General features: G+C 43.5%; 1 protein-coding gene and 1 long non-coding RNA gene across 2 annotated transcripts; one reads left to right on the top strand and one right to left on the bottom strand.

Moving 5' to 3' along the window:
• Nucleotides 1–277: 277 nt before the first annotated feature.
• Nucleotides 278–24,565, bottom strand: susd6 (sushi domain containing 6). Its single transcript, XM_015942200.3, has 7 exons — nucleotides 24,329–24,565; nucleotides 16,516–16,684; nucleotides 3,579–3,764; nucleotides 3,139–3,333; nucleotides 2,917–3,055; nucleotides 2,154–2,623; nucleotides 278–2,016 (listed from the first exon to the last, which is right to left on the bottom strand). The coding sequence occupies exons 2-7, from the start codon at nucleotides 16,640–16,642 to the stop codon at nucleotides 1,991–1,993; spliced, it is 1,143 nt and encodes a 380-aa protein (XP_015797686.1). The 5' UTR covers nucleotides 16,643–16,684; nucleotides 24,329–24,565; the 3' UTR covers nucleotides 278–1,990.
• Nucleotides 18,044–23,865, top strand: LOC129165536 (uncharacterized). The gene is made up of 2 exons (XR_008564818.2): nucleotides 18,044–21,022; nucleotides 21,585–23,865. It is a non-coding gene; the product is annotated as an uncharacterized lncRNA (long non-coding RNA).
• Nucleotides 24,566–26,065: the final 1,500 nt, after the last annotated feature.

Here is a 26,065-nt window from a genome sequence, read left to right as displayed (position 1 = left end):
TCATGTAAATATTCATCCTCCTTGTAAATGATTGACTTTCAAAGATAAAATGTGTTTGTTTTACACTACAGTTGGTAAAATATGACACAAATGGACATGTTACACCTCACTTCTTTGTGTGATTTGCATTAGTGTTTAGGGAATCATGCTAGAGGAGCAGTCGTTCTAAGTGGCAGAGGAAAAACAAGATTCAGGCCTCCTGGGATCTGATCGAAAGAATCGCGTTTCTGTGACACCCACAAGCGACATGAAAATGAACAAACTTCACAAGATCGTCCACATTTAAAAGAAAGCTTTAATTAGAAAGTTATATACACACTGTAAAATTAAATTAAACTTTATACAAATATTAAATTACTATTTTCACACCCACCGCCATGTACAGAGGAGAAACCAAAAGCTTAAAGCATAGAAATTAAAAATCAGTACGAGTACTTTTACCTGTTATTTTTGGGGAAATAAACACCGTACAACAGTGCTTCTGAGTCTTTTTGTTTCTTTTCAACCCCACTGTAATAAAATGCCACGTAGCAAAATAAAAAGTCAAGAAGTAATGAAATACAGGTGCTTGTAGGCTCATCATCATCATCATCATCGCAACAGCTGGGAAAGCTAGGGGAGGACAGAGAGGGACGGACATTCGTTTAGTTGTGCCCACAACAAAAGTAAACTCGTTGATAAACAGACAGCTTATGCATAGAATAGAAAAAGAATAGAGTAAGGCCATCAGGAAAACAACACATTGCAATACTGTAAAATAACCAATTTGGAGACTTCAGATTACACATGAAGGAAAAGAAAAGTCTAAGGCAACATCTTGTCTGCTTGAATAATGTAGCTGTTAGCAAAGAACCAACCAAATACCCGAGAACGGACATTCAGACGCTTCAGATTGTTGTTGTTTTTAATTCTTTCAAAGCATTTGAGCTTGAAAAGTTATTCTCAGAGTCTTGCTGTTTCCACGGTGACCAGCTCAAACACCAAAGCTTTTTAAGTGGCTATGAAAACAAGACAGAAAACACAACTCCGTCTTACATTTGCACTTGGTATTAGAGGAGCGAGTGTGTGTGTGAAGGGGGCTTTGGTGCTATTAAACAAAACAAAACAAAACAAATAAAATCTGTTCTTTTTTCACTGCAACCAGTTGCAGCTCGGGCTCACAATTCAAAACACTAGTCTTTATTTCAGCATGAAGAAGGGCGTGAGTGACTTCCTCTGAGGAGCAGATGAATGAATGAACAAGCCGGTCCCCCCCTCAATCAACCCAGGAGCTGCAGCAGGAAATAAAAAGCGGGTCTTTTTATAGTCGTGATGTGGTGCCTGATGAAACGTCGTGCCACTTTTAGCTTTGATGACACGGCTGTCGCTCGCGCTAATCCGTTTGCCAGACGCTGACAGGACACACAGAGTTACAAAGAGACAGAAGAGGCTTCATGCTTCGCTCAGAGTGTGTGGCGACAGCGATAACAAAAATAAAAAACACATGCAGCATTCTCAAAGACGGCCGCCAAAACGCAGCCGTAACTCGCACTTTTTTATTCAAGTACAGCGGGAAGACGATTCTGAGCGCCGCGGCATCAGGAGCTGAACATCAGTAATCCCGTACAGCCATGATAACTTCCTGTGAGCAGTGTCGTAAGGTTTGTACACTGGGTTAGAGGCAAGATCACGCTAAAACCTAAGCCTGACTCAGGTTGTATCTGATGACTCAGGTTCACGTCCACTTGGTGGTGTTTGTCGGGCTCGTCTTCAGTAGCGGGGTCCTGTGGGGCTCCATCGTTGCTTGTGTTGCAGTACTGATGTCGGTAGTTGGCTTCGCTCTGCGTTGCTAATGAGGGACGAGGGGGCATATGGGAGAACGGACATTGTTCCGGTCACTTCTCTGTTGGCTGCTGAAGAGTGGAAGCAGGTCGACAATCGGTCGTTGGAGCCAGCAGCAACAGATTAGGAGAAGGAGTTGCTGCTGAGGCTGATAACGGACCAGGAGGCTTCATGCTTCCTTCAGCAGGGGGATGTCTGCAGGGGGAACACGCAGCTTTAGCTTCTCACTGCATTTCCCATTAGCTTTTAGCTTTAGCCGAGTCAATTCATGCAACATTGTTTTATAAACACCCCAGAAAAAAAAACAGCTTAACACAGAAACGGCTTCTTACCATCGGAGAAGTCATCCGTAGAGGTGACAGAAAGCAGACTGTGCTGGTCGCTGCTTTCAGAGTCTCTGCGGAGAGGTAGGGGGCGAGCACAAGCACCCCCAGGGTGCTCTCTAGCCCAGGATGACGATGAGGAGGAAGAGGAGGAGGGTGCCTGATGAACCAGCACTGCCTCTGCGTGACGGTGGGAGAAGGATGATGAGGAGGTTGAAGGGAGACAGAAGTCTAAGTCTGTGTGGTGGCGAGATCTGCTGGAGCTTTGGCCTCCGGCAGCACCCTGAGGAAGCCCTTCAGAAAAAACGATGGGGACTCGTGACTCTGGGGGAGCTGCGGGGGGCGGTGGAGAAGGTGAAGGACCAGATGCATTGCTGGGGCCACTGCTACCATAGACAGCCTCTTCATAGGAAGGCAGGGTCACCTGGACGCCCTCCACCATGATGGAGCTGGACTGGCCCGAGACGCCCTGCTCCCTCCTGGAGAACCGGGACAAAAACAAAAGACAAACGACGTTTTTATTCCAGAACCAGAGTCATCAAGCAGGATCGGCTTTATTTTTGCATCTTCAGCGTGCAGAACTAGACATACGTGAACTCAACCGAAACTACAGATCAACCGGTGTGTTAACTGGTCACACGTGTAAACTCTTTTATGAGTGTCGGAGTTATTCAGAGTTTCTGGTAAAGAAGTGAGGAGCAAACGGGAAGGCTTAGAAGATCTCAGCAGAGACCAACGACTGTAAGCACAGAAAACGTCCTCCTAGACTTACCTGTTGTGATGGAAGGACTTGAGCTTTGGCTGAACTAGAACAAACAGCACCACCAGGAGCAGAATGAGGGCCACGGGGCTGGCCGTGGACGCCACGATAGACAGAGCTGGGATTCCCAACTGGGAGCTCGGTTCCTTATCTGAGGGACGCACGGAGACAGGATGTGAAATGAAAACGTGGCTCGCTGAAAGGAAAAGAAAACGGATGTGGAGGGATACGGACCTTGGGTCAGTCTGCAGCTGATCTGCATGGGGCGGACCCACTCGCCGTTCTCACAAGTGAGAAACTTGGAGTCTCCCTTCAGAGCGTAACCCTCGTCGCAAAAGTACTCGATGACGGTCCCGTCGACCAGACGCTGGCAGGGGGAGGGGTGACACCGGTAGCCCCCGTTCTCTGGCTGGGTGGGTGGAGAACACGCTGGAGAGAGAGAAAAGGTATTTAATCGTTGCTGGGCATAATAAGAGGCCTTGGTTCCACCTGAGTTAGTCTGAAATGACCCAGAACAGCTCTAAACGTCTGCTGGTGTGGTACAGTGTAGCGCTGCAGCAGCACTCGTGTGTAAGAAGAAACAGCCAAGCTCACCCAAACGATGTTCTTAGCCCCGTAAAACCAAAATAATCATCCTGACAACAGAAAGAGACGAAGAGGCTAAAGTCGCTCACTGTTGATGCAGCTGGGAGGTTTGGACCAGCTTCCAGAACCTTTACAGATGATGGTGGTCGCTCCATCTGCCGTGTATCCTTGGTCGCAGACGTATTTCAGACGGTAGCCAGAAGGAAAAGAGCCGCGGTTGGATTCGGTCTGGTTGAGCAGGTATCCATGCTGCACGCCAAGTGGCTGCGCACAACCTGGAAGACACAAACCAGGAAGAGCGGGATCACAGGCTGGAAATGGTTCTGGGCCATTTTTGAACGGGACGCGACTGGATCTCCTCCACGTAACCAACTCCCCGCTGCAGACCAGCAGCTGAGTCGGGATTAATAATGAGGAGAAGCACCTCAGACAGGATGTGGGTCCTAATTTTCTGTCTTAATCTGGGATTTCTATGGATTTGAGGAAATGTTTAGCATTGAAAAAGTAAAAAAAACATCACCTACATAAATGGGTTTTTACACACACACACGCGCACACACACACACTTGTGGTAACATGCAGACGGATGGCAGCACATCTGGAATAACGTGGCAGCTCCTTCTGCAGATTCAGACGAATGGGGATGACGAACTTGGACCTGACTCAGCCTGTGGTGAAACGGGTCTCGGTGCTGACGAAAACCAAGAATGTGTCTTAAGATCTGAAAGCTTATTTGGCTTTTGTAGAAAACAACAACAATAAACCCCATGTGGGGTTTCTCTGGTTTATTAAAGCATTTTTACCGGAGAAATAATTATCCTTATTTAATCCTGGATGTGAGAAATTATGAAACACAATAACCGTGGGCTAGCAGAGTCCTTTATCACTCGCCTGACATAGACAAACACGTAATTATTGCAAACAGCCTCTTTGTTTTGGTTCTGTGTGCATTTAGAGATAGAGGAGGGGAATACTTCCACAGCCGTGGCTCCGACATCCTCTAATCTCCAGGGGGAAGAGTGGCTTTAAGATGGCAGCAAAAGATTAAGTGCAAACACTTAAATGGGCAAATTTCTCTCTTTCTCTACCCCCCCCCCCCCATGACCCCCCCCCCCCCCCCGCACACACACACACACACAAACAGAGACACACCCAGGTTTGCGACACCGATGGGCGAGTCACTGAACTGTGACAGGAAATTCTGGGTGTTTTTACTCTGGAGGAACAAAAGGTGGTTCCCACAGCATTACTGACGACATATTGAAAGCAACATAAATCAGAATCTGGTGGCGCTGTGAGTGATTAGAGACACGGGATAAAGGCAGACAATATGGAGATTTCAGCTGGAATCGTCCTGAATCGAATTCAAACACGGCTGGATCGTCGTGTGGAGCACAAATACAAACAAGCTTCTCAAACTTCTGCGGAACCAAACCGAGAGGAGTTAAGACGCGACAAACCAGTTAAAACCAGTTAAAAAACAAAAATGCAGCTCATGAAAGGAAAATAATCTGACATAAACGTTTTGAGACATTTAGGAGCGGCGCCAGCCCGGTGAGAGTCCGGGTTTACTCTGTCATGGATTAGCTGATAAAAATGATCAATTTTCACTCATTAGATCTAAACTGTAATAAATAAAGTAAAAGTGTATAACCGGTCCCAGCTGAGTCCCATCAGAACAAAAAAAAAAAGACGAGTACGACTTCTGTAATTCCTGACAGCAACACCTTTGCTTATTTGATCTTAATTAATGATGAAAACAGCTGCAACACGAAGCTTGAAGCTGCTGTTCGTGTTGAAACAACATCCTCTGCCTCACTCATCCACGTCTCTGGATGCTATTTGACACCGTGACCTGAACAGTTGTTCTCTGAGAGGCCTAAAGACTCTCTGAGGAGAGGACGGCGGGGACGGAGGTGGTAAAGGTGATGAATTGATTATCCCTGGCTGGCCGGCAGCAGGGCGGTTTACCACCGTGCTCTTTAACCGTGTCCATCTGAGCATCAGTCAGAAGACACGTTAGTGGTGCTGATTCACGGCGTTTGTTATTTTTCATTTGAAAAGCTTTTATCTGCAACAGCATAATAATGTGGGATTAGACATTTCCACCTTAAAAACAATAAAATCCGATGAATACGTCACATTAAAACCATAACAATAACTTAGAAGATGTTGATGAAGACTGAAATAGTCTTCTGTGGGATCTATGATGATTATAAAAGATTACGTACTTATTTAAACATACTGGGAGAATAAAATGAGCACAGGAGCAGTGGCTAAACAAATACACCAGAGCTGGCTGGATGATTATTACAAAAACAGCTTTTTAGGGTTGGTCACAGAAAAACTCTTGAACACCTCCAACACAACAAACACGTCTTAAAAGATGGCTTTAATACGAGGGATAAAGACACGTTCAAAGACTCAAAGATGGGTGTTAAAAAAGGCATCGATAGTTATATAAATACATAAATATGGTGAGATGAAAGAAAAAAACACTGAAGAAGCTGAGAAAGCAGCTAAATCATGGAGAAAAGTAAACGTTGAGCTTTTACAACATGTTGTGGCAGGTTTTCCTGGCCCAGCAGCAACCAGAACGCCACGTTCTCATCGCTCTGTGGGACGAAGTAACGGAGAAATCCTGATCGAGATGATAAAAAATCAACTCGAGCTCAAGAAATGCTAAAACTATTTAGAATAACCTCGGTAATTCTGGCTTTTGTCGCCACCCTCCACATCTAGAGTGAACATTGGCTTTGAATGCATGCTTAGGGAGAAACACTAATGATTAACACACTCCATATTGCCCAAGACGATCCCAGTACAGCATGTTTTGTGCTTGTGAGGAAGAGAATGAGTCACAAACACACGCTGCACTCCCACAAGTTGGATGTTCTGATGCTAACAGAGAGAACTTGCTTTTAAGAAGTCTGAAAAATTAACACCATCCTCTGTGGACCGACGTGAATGAAAATTAAATCCATTCTTAAACAAATAAAAAGATTAAAGCAGTGGATATCAGCTTAGTGTGTTCACCAAAGGAAGACCAGGAAAAAGCAGACTCCTATGAAGCGGATGCTAATCTCAACGCAGGGGGAGACTGGGACCACGGGGGGTGTTAAAATCCCCTGACCTGCCCCGAGGTGTCGGATTGCCTGTGAATATCTGTCCTTTACCATCTGTCGCCGATGGTGCTCGTTTGGTAAGTGCTAAGCGGAGGGCGGGGGGAGGAAAATCTGGGTGGGGTGGGAACAAAAAGATGTGGGGTTTAGCCGTCAAATTAAATTTCTACTTGTCTTCAAACTGGAAGCGCATTACAGCAAATCAGATACTGATGATTTTTACAGCCAGCTGGTGGGTTACTTTAGACAACAATAGGCCATAAAGGAGGGTGTGTTTACTGTGTGTGTGTGCGTGCGTGTGTGTGCGTGTGTGTGTGTGTGTGCGTGCGTGTGTGTGTGTGTGCGTGTACGCGTGCGTGCGTGTGTGTGTGTGTGTGTGTGTGTGTTAAACGGTGAAGGGAGCCGGTAAATCTGTCTGCATGACTTCATATGACGGGGGCTTTGTATTGGATTAGGCTGAAACCAAAAGGAGGAGGATGATGATGATGATGATGATACTCTCTTTGGTCTGGTAAATATTTTTCGCCATTTTGTTGGCCTCCCCCCTCCCCCCCTTGTTTTTGATGACGTTGCTGCCATTTTTTGGGACGAGGGTGTTTTTGTTTATTGCCACGTTTCCACATCTCTCCTGCTAATCCTCGTGATTTTTAGCCAAGCTGCTGTTATTAGAGTGCAGCCGAGCCCACGGAGGAGTCGAATTAGAAAAACAAAACAAAACCAATCTTTGCTCCTTCGTGCCACAAACAGAGACGTTCAGACATAAAGCTTTAAAAACACAGGGTGTCCTGCGGTTTTGTTCTTAACTTTGGGTGAAAATACATTAAATCGTCTCAATAAGTAACATAAAGGCCTGTTGTTATTGTTGCTGTGGTGTATAAATATAATGTGATACACAGGACCCATTGTTTTAGAATTAAATTAGACATAATTTACTTCAGTGAAAAGTATTTTTTAGTAGGGGTGTAATGGCTCACGGTGGTTATTTGAACCATTTCGGTCCACTTGCGTACCGTTTCGGTTTATTTTTTCCATTAAGTAATGAATTTTTCACACATTTGCATGATTTAAGTGCAGAGGATTAAAGTTCCTTGGCGAGTTTCCGCACGGACGCTGTATTGAGTGACGCATGATGGCTGCATGCGTCTGATCTCCGTTTAAAAAATGTGATCTTCAAATTCTGATCAACGTCTTTCAGAGCGGATCAGACCAGCTGGCTGTCGCTGCTACTGTGGAGTCTGTAGAGACTGTGAACATCGTGTCGCCTCTCCTTGAATGAATGAATTTTAAATAAGCTATATGATAAAGAAACATTTTGTAACATGCAAAGCACATTTGAATGTCAACTAATCAACTCTAACTTTCTACTTGGCTGACTGGTCACAGGGAGAGAGCCCAGACAGACAGCGCTGCCACTCAAGAAGAGAAGAGCTGCTATAAATATGTTTTTGTCAGGAGGGTTGATGATTAGGGACTGTGTAAGGTCGTATTTGAAAATTGTTTTTTTTTTTTTATCCCTTGATCTGCCATCTTTACTTGTATTAACTTTAAAAAAATACCATGATATCTTTAGCTGTTTTTACAGGACCGTGGCGTTTGCAAAACGGGATTTGCCGCGGCTCCCTGGGGAGGTTGTTTATAAGATCAGATCGTGGCAGTAACGTGGCGCAACTGTGGCAATTTTATAAAAGATTAGGTGATGGCGGCATAAAGAGGGTATGGGGGCGGTCTCTGCTCTGCCGCAGACTTCCATTTATCTTGGACATAACTTGCTTTTTATTGCGATTGAAGCCGTGATTTTTTTAACAAGCAGCTCCTAAAGGTGTCTGTCCCCATCAGTCCCTGTGCAGTCTCTGGTGATCTGAGCTTCAGCTCTAACCTAGCCTCTAGAGAGGCTCATGGAGCGCTGTGGCGCTCCAGTTTGCCATGTCAGCTGATTTTGTTCAAAAAGAAAACCTTATTGCCCGTGTTTACTTTCATTTTCAATAAATTTGCCAGCTGGAGCTCAGCTATAACTCCCCACGTCATCATGACATCTGCCTCTTGCGCCAGGGCGCACACGACAGACCATTACAGCAATATTACTACCAAGCGAGGCGGAACGAACGAATGCCGCAAAATTCGTGCAACGCCATGCTGGCATGGCGCATTTATAGACATACCAATGCGGTAATATTACGCCGATTTGCCGGCATGGTGTGTCTTGTTAAAGAGGCTATTGCTAGTTACTTAGTGATATCTGAAAAGCATAACAATAAATAAATAAATAAATAAATAAATCAGGAAATTTGTCAGAGCTGAAATCCAGATGAAAACAAGATGAAATTCGAACTCTTCCGCAGGACACCTGAACGCTAAAACAGATTCCACAAAGAAAAGTTGTTTCAGTCATTATCAGGTAATGCTCTTGTTCACGAGGATGCAGATCACCTTTCATGGACTGGCCTCAACACACAATCCTTATTATGTGACTGATACTGATGGTGTCGTGTTCTACTCAGAGATAAGTAGAAATGTTCACCCTGTCACGCTGACAGAAACACTAAAAACAAATATTAAAATACCCTGAAACACATTCTTATTTTCCAATGATGAATTCTGAGTTTATTAAAGGTTATTTACACAAACACCTATCTCACTCATTCAGTGGGCGCATGCTCAGACTTTTAAAGACTCCTCTGTAAACATCTGGTTTGTTTTCCTCACCAGTTGTGTCTAAAATACAAATCAGAGCCGTGGACCCGGCTCATTACCGTGCAGTGTTTATAAAAAGCAAACAAATGTCTCCACCAGAAGTCTCATTTCAACAGTTAACGGAAAACCTTCCAGCAAACCTGAGCCAAAGGTGAGAGAAGCTTCCTACACCTCATCCTACAGCTGTAACAGAGGAAAACACAACCAGCGCACGCCGAGAGATCTTCCATTCCTCGCCTGCTGCTGCCATGCATTTAATCAGCCACGTGTCCTCCCCCTGCACTCTATTGTCCGTGCTCACTGAGGGACGGGGCACTGTGACAGATTTAAGCAGTGTGCCTCTGAATGGGACAACTTTGCATTTGAAGGGTTAAATATGCATGAGAGGCCGAAGCGGGTGAGGGCAGGAGGGAGTGACCCCAACATGCAAACACACACACTCTGAACCCTCGTGTAACAGATGGGAGGATGTTCGGGGAGGCGACCACAGAGCCCCCCCAAACTCTCCCGTTACAGTCTCTGTCGAGGACAGCTGGGAGGCAGACATTCCTTCTTCTCAGCTTTCAGATGAAAACAAAAGACTGAGTGGGACCCCTCCTACACACACACATGTGCATGTGTTCAGACACACGCACGCACACACCACAAACTGTAAATGCAACTGTGGCTTGATCATCTTTCTGCAGCATGAGCCTGTCGGCCAGAAGAGCCTGGGACATTTGTTGAAGGTGAAAGTCAGGAAGACGATTCCAACCCTGAACATCACACACCACTACAAAGAAAGCTAGGCTAAAAGCTAAACCTCTCTGACTCTATACACGATTCAACTGTAGGAAGCTACTGAAGTAACCTATCCACAACAGAAACAGCTCTCCACATTCTGGATGGAAGCTTTTTTAATCATGTGTAATAACACTACATCCATCATAGCTGTAATAACGCCCAACAGCACCCGACAGACCAACTGCTCATGTGAGGAACCAAGAGGGTGAAAAAATGGCCTCATTAAACTTTCTGCCCGGCTAAAAGACGACGCTAGCTCTTAGCTCTTTGTGCGAATGAAGCTTTCGTCTGATTAGGTAATTCTTAAATAAGATGTTTATCGTACAAATTCAATAAATAAATAAACTGCCTGTAATTTTGAAGAGTTTTCAGTCACAGATGGACAATTTCAACATGTGCTCCCTGGAAGCACACTAGATACCTCAACACTTCACCTAAAGCTGAGAGGAAAAGCAAACTAAATCACATGTTTCAGAGGTTATAACCTTCAAGGCATGTTAGTACATTTATGAAGGGAGATGAGTATGAAGGCATAAATTGTGGTGCACCTCCTCCTCTCCACCACCCATCTACATTTACTATTTATTATCCACTGAAGAAGAAATCTGCTAAAACAACATGGCAGTGAAGGAGCCGTTATAAGTGAAATGCAGGCAGTTAAGGAGAAACAGCTGTACTCCGCCCTAGACAACAAGCAGCACATGTGTAGCAGGACAGCACGTCACCGCGCCTGTCTGAAAATGCATCTTTTATACTTCCTTCATTATGTACCCTGGAAAGGTTACTTTTATTAACCTTTACTGTCATTCATTTAACGAAAATGCACGTGAACTTAAAGGGACACACACACACACACACACACACACACACACACACACACACACGGGACTGTCTCAGCTGCTATTTTCGTTAAGGAGTGTGCACGTACAGCATGCGTACCTCATGCACGAGCCTCCTATTGAAGCTGCAGTTACGTGTTAGGCCTGAGTGGCGATCGCGAGCATAAAAACTTCACACTTCCTTTAAAGGAGAAGAAAAAAAAGCAGCAAACTCTTGGCCAATTTGTGATGTTTCCACAGCTCGGCGTGCTTAGACCTGAGCGGATGTCTGCTCTGCTGCAGGAGGTAACACAACCGACTTATTACAAGAACATTTGGTCCGATGCTGAACGCCGCCACTCTGCTTCCCTGCTAAATTGTCTAAATCAAACCGTTTCTGTACAAGTGGAGGTTTTCGGTAGCTGGTGTTGGGACCGCTGCTCCATATGAGTAAAAGATCAACAGCATTGTGCTAAAATGTTAGCCACTGTGGCTCGCCTACAGGAGAGTCAGCGTGTGTGTAGGATGTGTGTGTGAGCCCATGTGCATGTTTGAACAGGATGCCGCTGTTGACTACCGGTAACTGTGTGGCAAAAACAAAGAGCAAACCAGCCCACACTCTTTCAGTGGGTCTGACAAACACACAAAAGGGAGGTGAGATGAGAAGAAAGCTGCAAGACAGCAGACAAGAACAACTACATGACTCATTAATAAATAACTACAGAGGCGGTCTGACATCAGAAATCAACAAAACACACTCACACACACACACAAAAATCAAGAGGTAAGTAAGAAAAACCTGAGTAAACAAGTGGACGAAATGAGGAGCAGCAAAAGCAGCAGAAGACAGGAGAGGCTGGGGGATATATTTAGCAGCTCATTAGTCTGAGATGTCCTCTACTCAGCGGGCTGGGCCCTTCCACGAGGCCCTTTGGAAATCATTATAACTGCCTGCTGCTTCAGAAAACCACACGTCTTTCACAGGAAAACAATTTACAAACTGTCTGTCAGCTCCTCGGGTCTGACGCTGCTTCACAACAAACCTCCGTCTCGGGGAACAGGCATCAAATCAACGCTGCTCTCCACACAACGTGACTTAAAAATACAAACAGCACGTGCAACCTGAAGGGTAAACATTAAAGATACGAGGGCATCTGTATGCATCAGTTCTTTTTGTTCGGTATCAAATCTTCCAGTCAGATGTCTCTGGTGCCATGACATCAGTTAACCTTCACCTGATGGCAGGTAAAGAACTAAACGGACAAAAAGCAAGGGCGCAATTATGTGAATAAGGAGGCTACAAAGAGCAAAATGGCCAGGAAAGTTGTGTTAACATGCTGGGGGGGTGGGGGGTGTAGCCCACATTAATCCTGACCATGTGTGTGTGTGATGGTCTCCAGTGACAGGACAATCTGGATGACACTTTAAAGTGAATAAAATGCTCGTGCGTCACCTGTCCGCACTGCAGCATCTGTTTCCTTTGTCTGACGACCCGTTTAAAGTTTCCCTCTGGGCTTTGATTGGTTGCCAGCGCTGTTAAAAGACACAGGGGTGAAAGCAGAGATTGATGGTTGAAGTGATAAACACACAGGTAATAAAAGCAAGGACCTGATGGATTCGACCATGCCTCTGCTAATGGCCGCCAGGATCACCTGACTAATGGCTCAGGCCTTTGAGAAAGAGAGAGAGGGAATGGGAGAGAGACATTATAGAAAAGGGGGCTCCGCTCTGCAAACACTCGGAGTTAGCAGACCTAATTGCTGACGGGCGATCCAGTAAAGCTACAGCTTGCTGTGGCCTCAAATACCCCCGCTAAATGCACTTTTTGTTCTCCGATTTCAGAAAATCTCCTGAAGCCAGTGTGTTGATTTGGTTCTGCCCACATGCAGAGCTCCTGGCTAATGGGACTTAAGGGAATGGTTCCCGACTCTCCTCCTCTCTCCCTCACGCTGCAGCGTTGGTAAACCCAGACCGACAACAGCTGGAAGCTGATTCGTAAACTTTGCTTTTCTGCGTATTCCCAGCGTGTCCTTGAAGCAGGGCTTGGTTCATTCACATACTTTCCTCTGTGGTCAAAGAGGTGACGTTAGCTCCGGGAATCTACTCTGTTATTACACAGAGAGAGAGAAGAGCTGTCAAATCTTGTTCCCGATGTCGACATTAGAGGAAAAAACCAACTCCATAAGCTTGGAACACCCTGTGATATGATTCATGAATCAAAAGATGTATCGTGTAATATGCTGCGGTGAGGCACAAAAACAAAAAATTAAAAAACGCATCGACCCCGGTCAAAAACAAAGATAAATCACAACAGAAGGGCAGCCCTCTGCTTGGCTTTCCCTCGGCTATTTTCTTTACCCTACAGCCGTTTCCCATTCTCCCACATGAACACAGCGTGGGAGATTTCTGCTCTTTGCTTCATGGACAGCTTTAGCTCCACTTCAGAGAACGAGGTTTAGACGTTTATCTAACTGGTTACAGCACGACGGTCTGGATGCTCTGTGGAGCCCTGCGGGAGCGGAACCCATGCTGTGCCATCATGTGAATAGCGCTATGAGTTCCCATTATTCCCCTTCCCAGTTCTGACTCACAGGCTGGGCTTACTTCCTCAGAAACACACCGCACACTGTAAGGAATTTACACCATATTAGGGAGTAAGCGCTTAGCAGTCAACGTGAAATATGCTGAGAAAACATGAGACAAGCCTCCCCCCCCCACCCCTTTATCCTGGAGAGACATAAAACGTACAACAATTGTTCCCCGACACTCTGCGTCAGTGAACAGGATGTTGTGTTAGGACGGGTTCATAAACATAAATGTAATCGTTGGCAGCAATCACAAGCACAGATCTGAGAAAGCCATTGGGACTAACGCAGCAGATATCCTGCTGGTAATCTTGTTTACGATGACCAGCTGAACCACAGATAAAAAGATGGAACTTGGACTGTAATTGGGTCTAAAAATATTCTGGCTTTGAGCTTTTATGACTTCTTCCAACCACAGTTCATGATCACAAACATAGATAATAATGACATCGTCACACACTTCCTCAGCCTCTCCTTCCTTGTTGTCAGTGACACTTTTGTCCTTAGCCTCGTAAAATGGTAAATGATCTCCGTTTACAAAGTGCCTTCTAGGGTTCTACAACTCCCCAAGGTGCTTTACAACCAAACAGCCATTCACACACTGGTGGTGATGAGCTAAATTGTAGCCACAGCTGCCCTGGGGAACAGCGATGGAAGCGAGTCTGCTCGACACTGGCGCCACCAGCAGGTAAGGAGGGTAACGTGTCTTACCCAAGGACACAACGAAAGCGACAGACTGAGCAGGGTTTGAACCTGCAACCCTCTGGTCATCAAAAAAGCCTGTGAGAAGTCATAAATTAGCGATGCGTGTAAAAAAATTACAGTACATTTAGTGTATTTAATATGTTCTTGTGTACTTCTCTTTTGTTCTGTTGGGAAACTCGGCGGTGCAGTTGGCAGTATTGTTGTTGCCACGCTGCAAGAAGGTTGTAAGTTTGAATCCTAGCTGCGGCCATGCTGCGTGGAGTTTGCCGTCCTTGTTCTCCTGTGTAACTTGAACTAATCATGGCGCAGTGTAATGTTGACTAAATCAAACAGTCAATGAATTTATGACAACAACAAACTCTCACGTGGACCTGTTGTGGTCTGCCCTCTCAAACTGCTTAAGAGTGATTGTGATTGGTGGATCGTTTTGTGCAGTGTCACCCCACTGCACACTGGAAACATCAGAGGCAGCCGAACGGCACGGCTTTAAATAGAGTTCATTATGGTCTAGGGCTGCACAATATATCAAATATATCGTTATCGCGATATCAGCATGCACAATATGCATATCGCAAAGAACAGATAAATATTGCAATGAATGGTCAGCTCAAATGCTTGCTACACATAATGCATTCTGTCAGTCAAAAGGAAGTATTATGTTTTTTTTTAACAAATCAAATAGAGCTCTTCACCCATTTGGCCAAATGGGTGGGTTCTCATAGGTTAGATGCCCGCCTCCGAGGCGGACGGCACTTAATTTTGATGGTTAGCAAACACCGGAGTTAGCTTTGTTCTGCTCTTTTTGCTGATTCTGCTTTTCCCGGGATCCACGGATTGCCTTTTCTTGTTCATTTTCTTTTTCCCTTTCCTCACATTTTAGCTTTTCTCATTTTAATGAATTGTTGAATTTCTTAGTTTTTGGTTATTTTTGTTCCTGAGTTAAGTTTATATTTATTGCAAGTAATATCGTCATCGCAATAATAATCATTGTTATCGAATATCGTAGGTTCCTGATATCATGAAGCCCTATTCTGCAACGCCGCAATTTTCAGACACGTCTCTGAAGCGGCATGCCGCGCTACTAAAGCAAGGGTAATTTTCAAAATAAAAGTACTACAACAATGCAATTTCATATTTATTTAGTATTTACCCCCAGTATCGTTCCAGAAGTGCAGCGGTGTGATTTCATGGCTTTACTCCTGGCAGTGGAGAGGAACAACATCATATATGACACCAAACAGCGATATCAAACGTGATGTACTTCTTTTTGGATTGCATAAACAAACCGTAACCTTTGAAGTCTCGAGGGATCTTGAGACCTCACAAGTCGAGCGAGGAGCACGGCAGAGAAGCTGCTTCGCTGCGGAGGCTCTCTCGGTGTGAGCTGCAGCGCTGCGATTGTCGCAAGGAAACTGTTCTACACCGCTGATGCTTCCAGTGTGAAGTACGGGTCAGGCCCACAAATGTCGAAGCGTGAGTGCACATCAAATGTAGAGAGTAAGCATGCTACCAGCTCATCTGGCCTCGACGTGAATCACGGGAGTTACATAAGACACAGAAGTAGCTCCTCCTCCTCTCTGTTCATCCCTTAATTTTCTGATTTGACCTTTGCCGATCCACACACCCATAAACGCCCAACAATTTAAAACAATAAGGAAAGGCAAATCAATTATGGCTCAGCAGCTTTGGGAAGTTTTAAAGCAAACACATTTTCACACACTCTGCTTGATCTCTGTGGCAAGGACATCTGGCAGATTACACAAGTGGGCTGTGTGTGGAGAGTGCACGTGTCTGTGGAAGCTGCATGTTTGCAGGGCGCTTATGTAAATAAGGAGGGTTTACTTCAAGTCTGTGTGATTTAAACTTCCCAACAATAAAAAAGCAGAACATGATGCTTCTGTTTTAATGGCAACCGTATAAGCTCGAAGCTAAAATAGAAAACCAGTTTGGGTTAATAATCCAAGCTGGCTAGCTGTGATAAAAGCTTCCAAAGAAAAGTGAGTTTCATGCTTGAATCAGTCCTGATGGCGGATATGTGACCAGAGGCAATATCATCCCTCATTTCACTCAATCGCAATGGAAAACTGTTGTGACTCATTTGGACGCTGAATAGGTTCACAGAGTGTAAGATTGAGATCTCGGCTGCTGTGAGGCCGAAGCAACCTGACCAACCCAAGGGTGAAGGAGGACCATTTAATCTAACTGTGGTGCAAGGCAAGGGGGGTAAACCTCAATCTACGCACAAGAGATGGGAGGAGATGGTGGTTTACTCTGTGTGTGTCATCTGAGACTACAAAAGGGAACAACGTGTGTGTGACTTACCTGATGCATGACCATGAGGGAGCAGGAGGAAGAGGAGGAGAAGCGCGGAGGCTGCCAGCCTGTGGGCCACAGAGGAGGGGGCGGAGGACAGGGCTCTCGTCGGAAACGCTACCATTCCATCGCACATCTTTTCCCTTCCACAACCAGGGAGAGTCCTCTACGGCTTAACCTATCCGGGCCACATTGAGAGGAAGGCATAGAGAGGGAGGGGGAGGTAGAGTGCGGATTACCATCAACATTAGACGCGGATTATGTAACCAGAAGCAACAGAGTAGATGAAGGGAATAGGGACGGACAGCCACATAGATAGTTAGGAAAACAAGTATACCTAAAGCTGGGCGGACACTGCGTGACTTTTTCACTCGTAGCACTCAGCTTCAGCTCAAACTGTACGACTTCCTCGAGTCATGTGCTCACACTGTACGACCCAGTTCTCGGATGCGACCTGACTGCTCACACTGTACGTCTGGTAGCAACGCGTCGGACCTAAAAATATGCTAAAAATAGCAGTTTTTACACAACACGTCAGACTTTTTTGTCTTGTTTTGCCTGTTGTCCTTCAGGAGTGCTGCAGGAGGACAAACAGGGATTTATGGGGGTTTGATGAGGAAAACGAAATAAAGAAAGTAAATCTGTGTTTTGTGATCAGTTTAATTTGACATGAACACGACAAACACGCTTTCTTGACAATCTTTGTGAGTAAAAAAACGTGTATAAATAAAAACGAACGTGTGTTGTTAGGGAAATAGCGGGCGAGCGGTGTTGATGCATGATTGCGCATGCGCCGTGAGCGGTTCTGGTACTTATTGGGTCGCAGCCGCTCTCTTCTTTTTCTTTTCTTCTTCTTAATCGCCTCTCGTAACCCCCTGTACACTACACGACGCTCAGCGCAAGACTCGCCCTGATCTTGTAGATTCTCGTACGAGTGGAAAATCGGCTCAAAAAAGTGAAAAAGTCGCACAGTGTACACCCGGCTTAAGAAAATGCGTTCCATCACCTGGCAGCCGATTTGCTAATATCATGAACCGTATAAAGGATAATACCTTTATTTAGTCTTCTATGTGCTCCAATGACAACATCAACTAGTGGCAGCATCCATCAGTGTCCTCATCCGACTCTAGTCCCTAATATTAGCTTTGACACAAGATCTATCCGTAGAAATCTTTTACCATAAAAGTAGATGCAACAGCAAAACATCACTAGCTCCTCCTACAAAACACTTTAAACCGGACTGAGGCACCTTCTGGCCATCTCACCACGATTTCTGCTGGGACCAAACAAATATGGAGGAGACGGCTTCGGCTTTAGCCACCAAGAAAGGAAGAAACTGACATTTGACATATTAACTCATTCACTGCCATTGACGACTAAAGTCGTCATTTGCATTTTTTTTTTACTGTGTAGGCATTAGGGTTGTCACGGTAACCGGTGTAGCAGTAAACCCCGGTAAAAAAGTTGACAATAATAATAAACGTCTTGTTTTTAAAAAAAAATATATTATCTCGGTGGATTACCGTGGCTGCGGTGTAGGTGCGTTGACCCTTACCAGCCACCGTATCATCTGCTGAAGTTGCCGGCGGCACATGCGCACTTTGTTGTTTACAACCAAAACTTTCTTGAGGCTAAAACTGAAATAATGGCCAAAGGAGGAGACGGCAGCGCTCAGGACATTTATTATCCCTCAAAGAAGACAAAGTGGGAAGTACGGGCATTTTTTTTTTAATATTTGAAGAATGCCGAGGGACAGCTGATAGAAGACGGCTATCCTGTTTGCAGCACGTGCAGAAAAAGTGTCTGTGAAAGGCAGCAACGCTTCAAACCTCATGACACATCTGCGTGACCATCACCCACAACTCTACAGTCAACGCAAGGCAAGTTAGTGTTAGCGTTTTAGCTAAAATGCGTGATCCGAGGATTTGGGTTGAAGGAGAATGCAATGAGTCGCTATATAAAGCAGCCGCAGCGTCGCTACCTGCATATAAACCGGGTGGCGGACACCCCCATGTTGAAATGACGCTATGCATTACGGGGCTCCCAGGGGCAGATAAGAGTTGGTCTCTCTCAGAGAATAATTATGAATTTAACAATGATTACTGCCTGATGAAATTTTCCCACATCTGCAAAGCTCACTGGAAGGACACAAACCGAGGACGATATTTTCCTGATATACAGGGTTTATTTAGTTGTCTGAAAATGTAACACGTTTAAAAAAATACAGCAATAATACCAAAAACCGTGATAATTTTGGTCACCATAACCGTGAGGTTAAATTTTCACACCGTGACAACCCTAGTAGGCATTGGAACGAGCCCCCGCACTGTGAGAACAAACATCTCAGCTCTGAAACCGATCTTCATCCGCATACATCACACGTCACGTGATCGGGAAGCAGAACATCCATGTGTTAGGAGATCGTTTTGGGCCGCTGCTCTAGAAAAAGTGAGGCGCGAACCGGAAAAGCTTCTGCCGATCACAATTCAACAACGGATTATGAAAGAACAGATAACGCTCGAAACGTGCTGATTCTTCCTGATGTAAGAGGTGAGTCTCCGCTTTGTTTTGGTTGTTTTGCCGTCGACATCATCCTAGCGCTCAACTTTGTGTCACTCTTAAAAAAAACTGTAAAAACGACAAGAAACGCTGGCAGCGAATGAGTTAGGTGGACTTCCGGGTTTAATGGTGTGGTGAAGAGATGGTGTGTGTGTGTGTGGTCAGCCGTCCATGGGGTTTGGAAGGATGAACAACGGTCCACATCATTCCTGAGAAAAGATGGGAAGCCAATTCTTTTAACAAACTATTTTTCACAAACACATAACTGAGGTGACAGCCATGCCAATTAGGACACAATGCTTTAATGGTTTCAGAATGTTATAAAGCAGCCATAAGTACCTCAGCACCATGAGCCACCCCTCTGATGACCCCAATAGAAGAACAAAGAGGTTCACCTTTTGGCAGGACAGCTTGGCTACTGTACTCAGCTAGTCGACAGGACAGGCCAGGCTAGGGACCTGAGCTAGAAGTTTAATCTATCAGTACTTCCTCATTTTTCATGCTGGGATCAAAGGCTGCAAGGGCTTCGGTGTTTACAAGATTTCAAGGTGCTTTAAATAAAAAGCAAGTCAGAGAAACTGCAAAGATGAATGAAAGTCAACAGATGGCCAAAAAGACCCCGTAGCTGGGTGAAGGTAAACGGAATATATTTCATGATCGACTTCCTTTAAAAAGCTGGAGACAGAGTCTTGGCCCACCAGCTCATCTGCAAAGTGAAAACTTAAGCAGAATTAGTTTAAGTGGTTTCATGCCACACAGCCTGAGAGTTGTCATTACCCACAAGTCTGTGCTAAAGCGGCCCATTACATTTGTTATAGCAAGATACCTCAGACCTTTTGCTGACCTTATGATGCTTTTATGATGTTAATGAATTATAACACAGCAGTGTTTCATAATGAGAGCAGCAGCAGGCTTTAAGCCTGCAAGTCAATTCTTCCTGCAACTTTGGTTTTCCTGTCGAGGCACAGACAGCATGTTGAGCCTGACACATCACATCAGTGTGGGGTGCTATTAGAGAACTTCACTATTTCATGCAGATTTCTTCTCTGGAAAGCAAGTTGCATCAAGTCTAACTACAACGCTGTACTGAATGGTCGACATTAGTTTTATAACAGCATATTCCTTCATCTAGACCTTCTCCATACCACTTGAGCCTGTGCAGGGTAGTGGGAGCTGGTGCCTAGCGCCAGCAGCCATTGGTCCATGCAACATATCCAGGTCATTTTAAACTCAATTTTACTTTTATGGTCAACAGCGAAGCAACTTCAATGTTTAAAGACAAGAGAAAAATTTAGATTTAAAAAGATTTTCATCCAGATTACTCTAACTGACCAAACCCAACCCCAGTGCTAAAAAAGCCATGCAAACGGGTATGGATGGGGTAAAAGGTCAACTTCCTTGTTTGAATTCCCCCCCAAAAAGTCCCATAATGAAGATGTTTTAAGTATGTAAAGAATAGAGCTGAAACAACTAATCGATTTAATCGATTATAATCGATTATTAAAATAGTTAACAACTTTTTTAGTCATCGATTAGTTGTTTAATAATCATATTTTACCGCATAAAGTCTATTTTTTACCACAATCTGACATCGGTTACAATCTGTTAAATTTGCCGCCAGTGTGTGGCAGTAATGAGCCACTGATCTACCAGTGGAGCCGTAGAAGAAGAAATGAGCCAATAAGTGCCCTCGGTTTTCATGACGTATCACGTTACTGACGCTCATCTTGCTGTGAGAGATGGCGGATCAACAACAAATACGGAAGAAAAATAGAAGCGACAAAACAAGAGAAACCCCGGACAAAAACCTCACGAGTATGGGAGCACTTCACTAGATGCCTTGAAAAGACCGGTGACCTGCAAAATATGCAAAAACCATGGCACGACGGAAGCACAACGTCCCTAAGTGAACATTTGAGACGAAAACGTGGGGGCTGATGCAGCAGAGGAATGTCCGGTAAGTAACAGAAAATAAACAAGCTAACGCAGATCACATTTGGGACTTAGTGTTAGCTGAGTTCGTTATAGTGGATGTTAAACATGTTTTTTTTGCCGCGTCAGTTTACGGTGTTCTACTTCTGATTGACTAGATGCAATCGTGAATCTCCTCCGTGTTGTGAATCATGCGCTTGCCAAATTTAGCACGTCTGTTTATAAGAATGTTCTTGTTAAGAGAAAAACGGCACAAACCCATAACTATGTTCCTCATTCAAAAAAGGAAAACTCCGCGGTGAAAAATATACAGACGAGCTGTGTCCAGGTGAATATAACGCGGCATAGTTGTACGCTTTCAATTTTTAAATACAGGAGAAATTCAGAAAGTCCTTTTTTTAACTATTAAAAGGCTGTTTTACTATCTAACGCCGTAAAACGCCTCACAACACATTTTTGTCAAATTAAATGATCACTGTATATTGTTAGTTAATTCAAATAATGTAATATTGATTTAGTGTTGTAGTGTGTGTGCTGCTTTATTTTATATGTGTACTTAATTCAGTTTATTTGTGTTTCTTATGCAGAAAAAAACAAGCAACGATGGACAACTACATGGGGAACAAGACACTCACCCCCAGCAATGCATACCACTTACAAACTCTATTCCAGATTCTACATTATTTTTTATGGAATTTACCTCTTATATTTTGATGACAAAAAATTATTCTGGACTGATATTTTGCACTGTTTAGCTCATTTTACACCGCTGACTGTGTTCATGTGCAATAAAATAGATTGCAGTCAACTGCACAATTCTCTTATGTTTTTCTTTTTCTTAACTGAAATGTATTCATCTTTTGTATAGGTTAAATAGCTAAACAAAACAAACCGATTAATCGATTAATCGAAAAAAATAATCGACAGATTAATCGATTATGAAAATAATCGTTAGTTGCAGCCCTAGTAAAGAACAAAAACTAATTAAGGCTTTAAAAACCACATGCAACTTTTAAAATAAATACTGTTTAACCCTCTACTTGACTGGGGATCAGATCTTATTTTATCACTTTATTGGTCTCCTAAACAAAACAGACACACTCTCGTTATTTTTAAATAATCAAAAAAATTTTTTTAAATAATTTTAGCTCTGTTTTTGTGAAGCGCTCGTGATTTTTTATCTTGAGAGGCGCTTTATAAAAGATTGTTTTCTTTCTTTCCTCTTCTTTTACTGGTCAGGCTAGCAAGGCGCCATTAAAAACAACTGGAACTTAGCAGCAGGTTTTAGTCCACTGCATGTGCAGGTGTATTGAACTAAAAACAGTGTGAGAACTTCACTCATCAGTATAACTGACTCAATACATGCCACGTTTCATAATAAAATGCTTTATCATGCAAATAAATGTAAAAAAGATTACTATTAATTTTAAGAAAGCTAATATCTAACATCTAGCTTTTATGTTTTCCTGGTGAATAAAAGACATTTTAAATGTATAAATACTTTTCACAGTAAATCTTTCACTTGGGGAAAAAAAAATGCTGTGCAACTCCACACTTAAGATACCAGCATGACAAGCAGCCAGCCAGCAGGCTGCTACTGCAGTTTTTCAGCTGCCCGAAGCTCCTGGAATGCAAAAGGAGCCAATGGAGCAGCGGTGCAGGCAAGTGTCCGGGAACAGAGAGCACAGTGTGCCAAAGAAACAGCCGAGAGAAGATTTCCACCTAAAAGGCCCCAGTGCTACTGCTGCTGGTAGAGCCTGTGTGGGCCTGTGGAGGGAGTCCAGAGACAGGACTCTGCATGGCAGCACAGAAAGGACTCTTTGTTATCAAGCACTGTTAGGCCCCAGAGCTACTCAGCATCCCTCTGTACTGCTGCAAGAAGGGACAGGAACACTGGAAAGAGCAGAGGGTTAAAGAAAAAAAAAACATAAGGAGACCACAAGCTGAAAGGAGCTCAGCTGGACTTTAATAGAATATGACTTAAATCAATACCAGAATACCAGTTCTTCCTTTGCCTGACTTTCATTCCTTTATGAAACCGGGTTCCTTCCCAGTCTTGATGTTAAAACCGTGAAAAGCAACAAACAAACAGCACCTTAGCTCTCGCCCTGGCTGATTGAAGAGTTGCGCTAAGGTGAAGGTGATTAAAAGCAAAACAAGACAACAAGATCAACCACAGATGCAGCAAGTGTCCTAAATACCAAAGTGACTCGGTATGAGGAACTTGGTAAACTCGTACTTCCTCCAGAATCGCAACAGACTGGATTTGCACAGAACAAGGCAACAATGGGAAAAGGGAAGGGTTACTTCTGTAAAAATAAGTCATTAATACACAGGAACATGTTTTCAATAAGGTTCACTCATAAGGGGACAATTATCCACAGGATCATTTTTGATTTGATTTTAATGATTTAGGCATTTGATTAATTATTATAGGAAGATATGCTGCCTGCATGGCTTACTTTTCGGTGTAGTATATGATCACCCTAAAAGTAACAAAAATGTCTCCCCTTCCTGACTTTGTACTCAGAGTAAACAATCCACATGTGGATTTCCCTGCCTTGTGCAACAGCAAACGTCACCTTTTACACAAACAGCTCAAACTTGTGCTGGAGCAAAAGGTTTTGGCTTGCAAATATCATCAGAGGGAACTTCTGAAAAATGAACAAAAAGAGCCCCAAAACCTGAAACTGTATGAAACTAGCGATGGGCTCTCTAGTCCTCCTAAAGCAGTCACACGCTTTGACACGTGCAACTGTACTGCGAGCTATTTAAACAAAGAGTGCAGTGGGCTGCCAAAACACACACACACACACACACACACACACACACACACACACACACACACACACACACACACACACAAACTAACAAAGTTCAATCAAGTCTTTAGGTTTTGGTTCACCGAGTCACCACCGATATCGACACACACCTGACTTCCTGGTACCTTTTTATTGTTCATGTGACCTGCTGTGTAACAACACAGTATCGTCACAGCTGTTGAAGGGACTGACAACCTGCTAAAGACGTTCTAACTGTGTTTATATGATTACTCTGACATGGGTTTGTTCAAGATTAGAACTTATACACTACAAAGTGCCGAGGACTATTAAAATATTGCTGAACGTCAACATCCCAGCAGGTCACGGCTAACGTAGTTTCTATACCTCATAAGATACATAAAAACGTTTCCCGCTGATAAATTAGAAGATATTCCACTAACTATAACTTGGTTTCTGGTTTATTGTTATTTAATAAATACGTACACACGGACCGAGACGAAGATCTCCTAGTGGCCTATCGTGCTTAGCTTGCGAAAAAAAGAACTCACCAACGTAAAGGTTACCAGCGGCGAACTCTCCTCAGTCGGTCCGGTTCACATTCGAGGCATTCACGGCAGCTCGAGAGGCGACACCCAAAATAGGCGAAATTTTCTGAATAAATTTTGTGTTTCCGTCGTCGAGCTCCGCCAGTCCCGCTCCGTCACTCCTCGTCCCCGGCTCGCTAGCTCTTTATTTTAGGTTAGCGGAAACGCTGTGAAAACTCTGCAGGGTTGCCTAGCTCTCGCGCGGTCTCCATGGCTACCTCAACGATGGGTGGAGCCAAACCAGCCAAGACAGAATGAGCAACTTCAAAATAAAAGCACGGGAGTTAGGTCGGAGACAAAAGAAAGAAAAAAAGAGTAATTACACAAACTCGAAGAAATCAGAAATGTAAAGTAATTCAAATTGTGTGTGCAAACAATTTGTGTCGTATGTACCGGTACGAAATGCTGCTGATCTGAGTTTGTTGCTTCTGATGCTCTTAGAAGAGAAGATTTCACAGCAATCCATACACCTTTCTTCATCATAGCATGCGTTTTAGATCCCATTAATTGATAGCCATTAAATAAGAATAAACTCAAACCCTAACATGACCAGTAAGTTTATAAGGGACTCATCAATGGTCTGTTGATTTGAATTAAATCAGACATAGTGGTCTAGCAGCTATTGTAAATAGATTAGCTTCACAGGGGGAAGTTTATAGTTTCCCTTTCGTTTGTATTATTTATTTTTGATACGTTTACCACAAATGTTCCACATGGCATATGTTCTAAAAAATAAATAATGCAATTGTTTAAAAATAATTATATGTTCTAATGCTGACCTCTAGTGGCACTTTATATAAAGACATTTATGTAGAAACATTTGACCCGGAAATTAAAATTGATGTTTTTATTTATTAAGTATATTACCAAACACACAAAATAATAAAAATGACAGTAATGTTAAAAACAAAAAATAAATCGTAAGGTGTTTTATTTTTTAAATTAATGAATTTGACTGTTCGGGTTAGAGAATGACCTTTCGTGGACTGTTCTATTATGTGGGGTGTAATTAGAATTCCCAAGATCGGTTATCATGGTTTACTCTTCTGTTTGTCTCTTGACACGTATTTGTATCATTCTTTCTAAATATTTGTAACCGTACCACCTTCTAAAAAGAAATTTAAAGTCGCACCAACAACAGTGGACGGTGCCATTCGGAATCATGAGCACCCCTAGATGTTAGCACAATGGCCGCTCCCTCCCACACTTCTGCTGTTTATTGTCATGTTTTATTCAGTGAGTTATGTCAGAAACTGTTTTTTTGCTACTTGTGAATATTATTGTTACTATTATTTCATTCATTATTTTGTATTATTGCTTTTGAATAATTAGTTACAACACTTAATTTCCCTCTGGGATTATTAAGGTATAATGTAAGTCGCTTTGGATAAAAGCGTCTGCCAAATAAATAAACATAAACATAAGGTATTTTTATTGAATTGAATTATTTCCCAAGCAAAACGCCATGACATTTCAGCATTAGCATTACTGAAAAGTGACGGGGAAACTCGCTCTAACATTTTTTTCTCTTAATTTAGCTGAAAGCACACATTTAACATGTAACAGAGCTCAAAACGATGTGTGGGGACAAAATACTGCTAAACCCAGCCAGTACAGTACTACAAACTCAGTTTTTACTGAAACAAGGACGGTAATTGTCTCCCTCCAGTGGCGATGAGCGGTAACTACATTGTAATGCTT

This window comes from Nothobranchius furzeri, chromosome 2 (genome assembly GCF_043380555.1).
Source record: "Nothobranchius furzeri strain GRZ-AD chromosome 2, NfurGRZ-RIMD1, whole genome shotgun sequence".
Lineage (NCBI taxonomy): Eukaryota > Metazoa > Chordata > Actinopteri > Cyprinodontiformes > Nothobranchiidae > Nothobranchius > Nothobranchius furzeri.
Note: the sequence above shows the minus strand (reverse complement) of the source record. Positions and strands in the feature narration are given on the sequence as shown.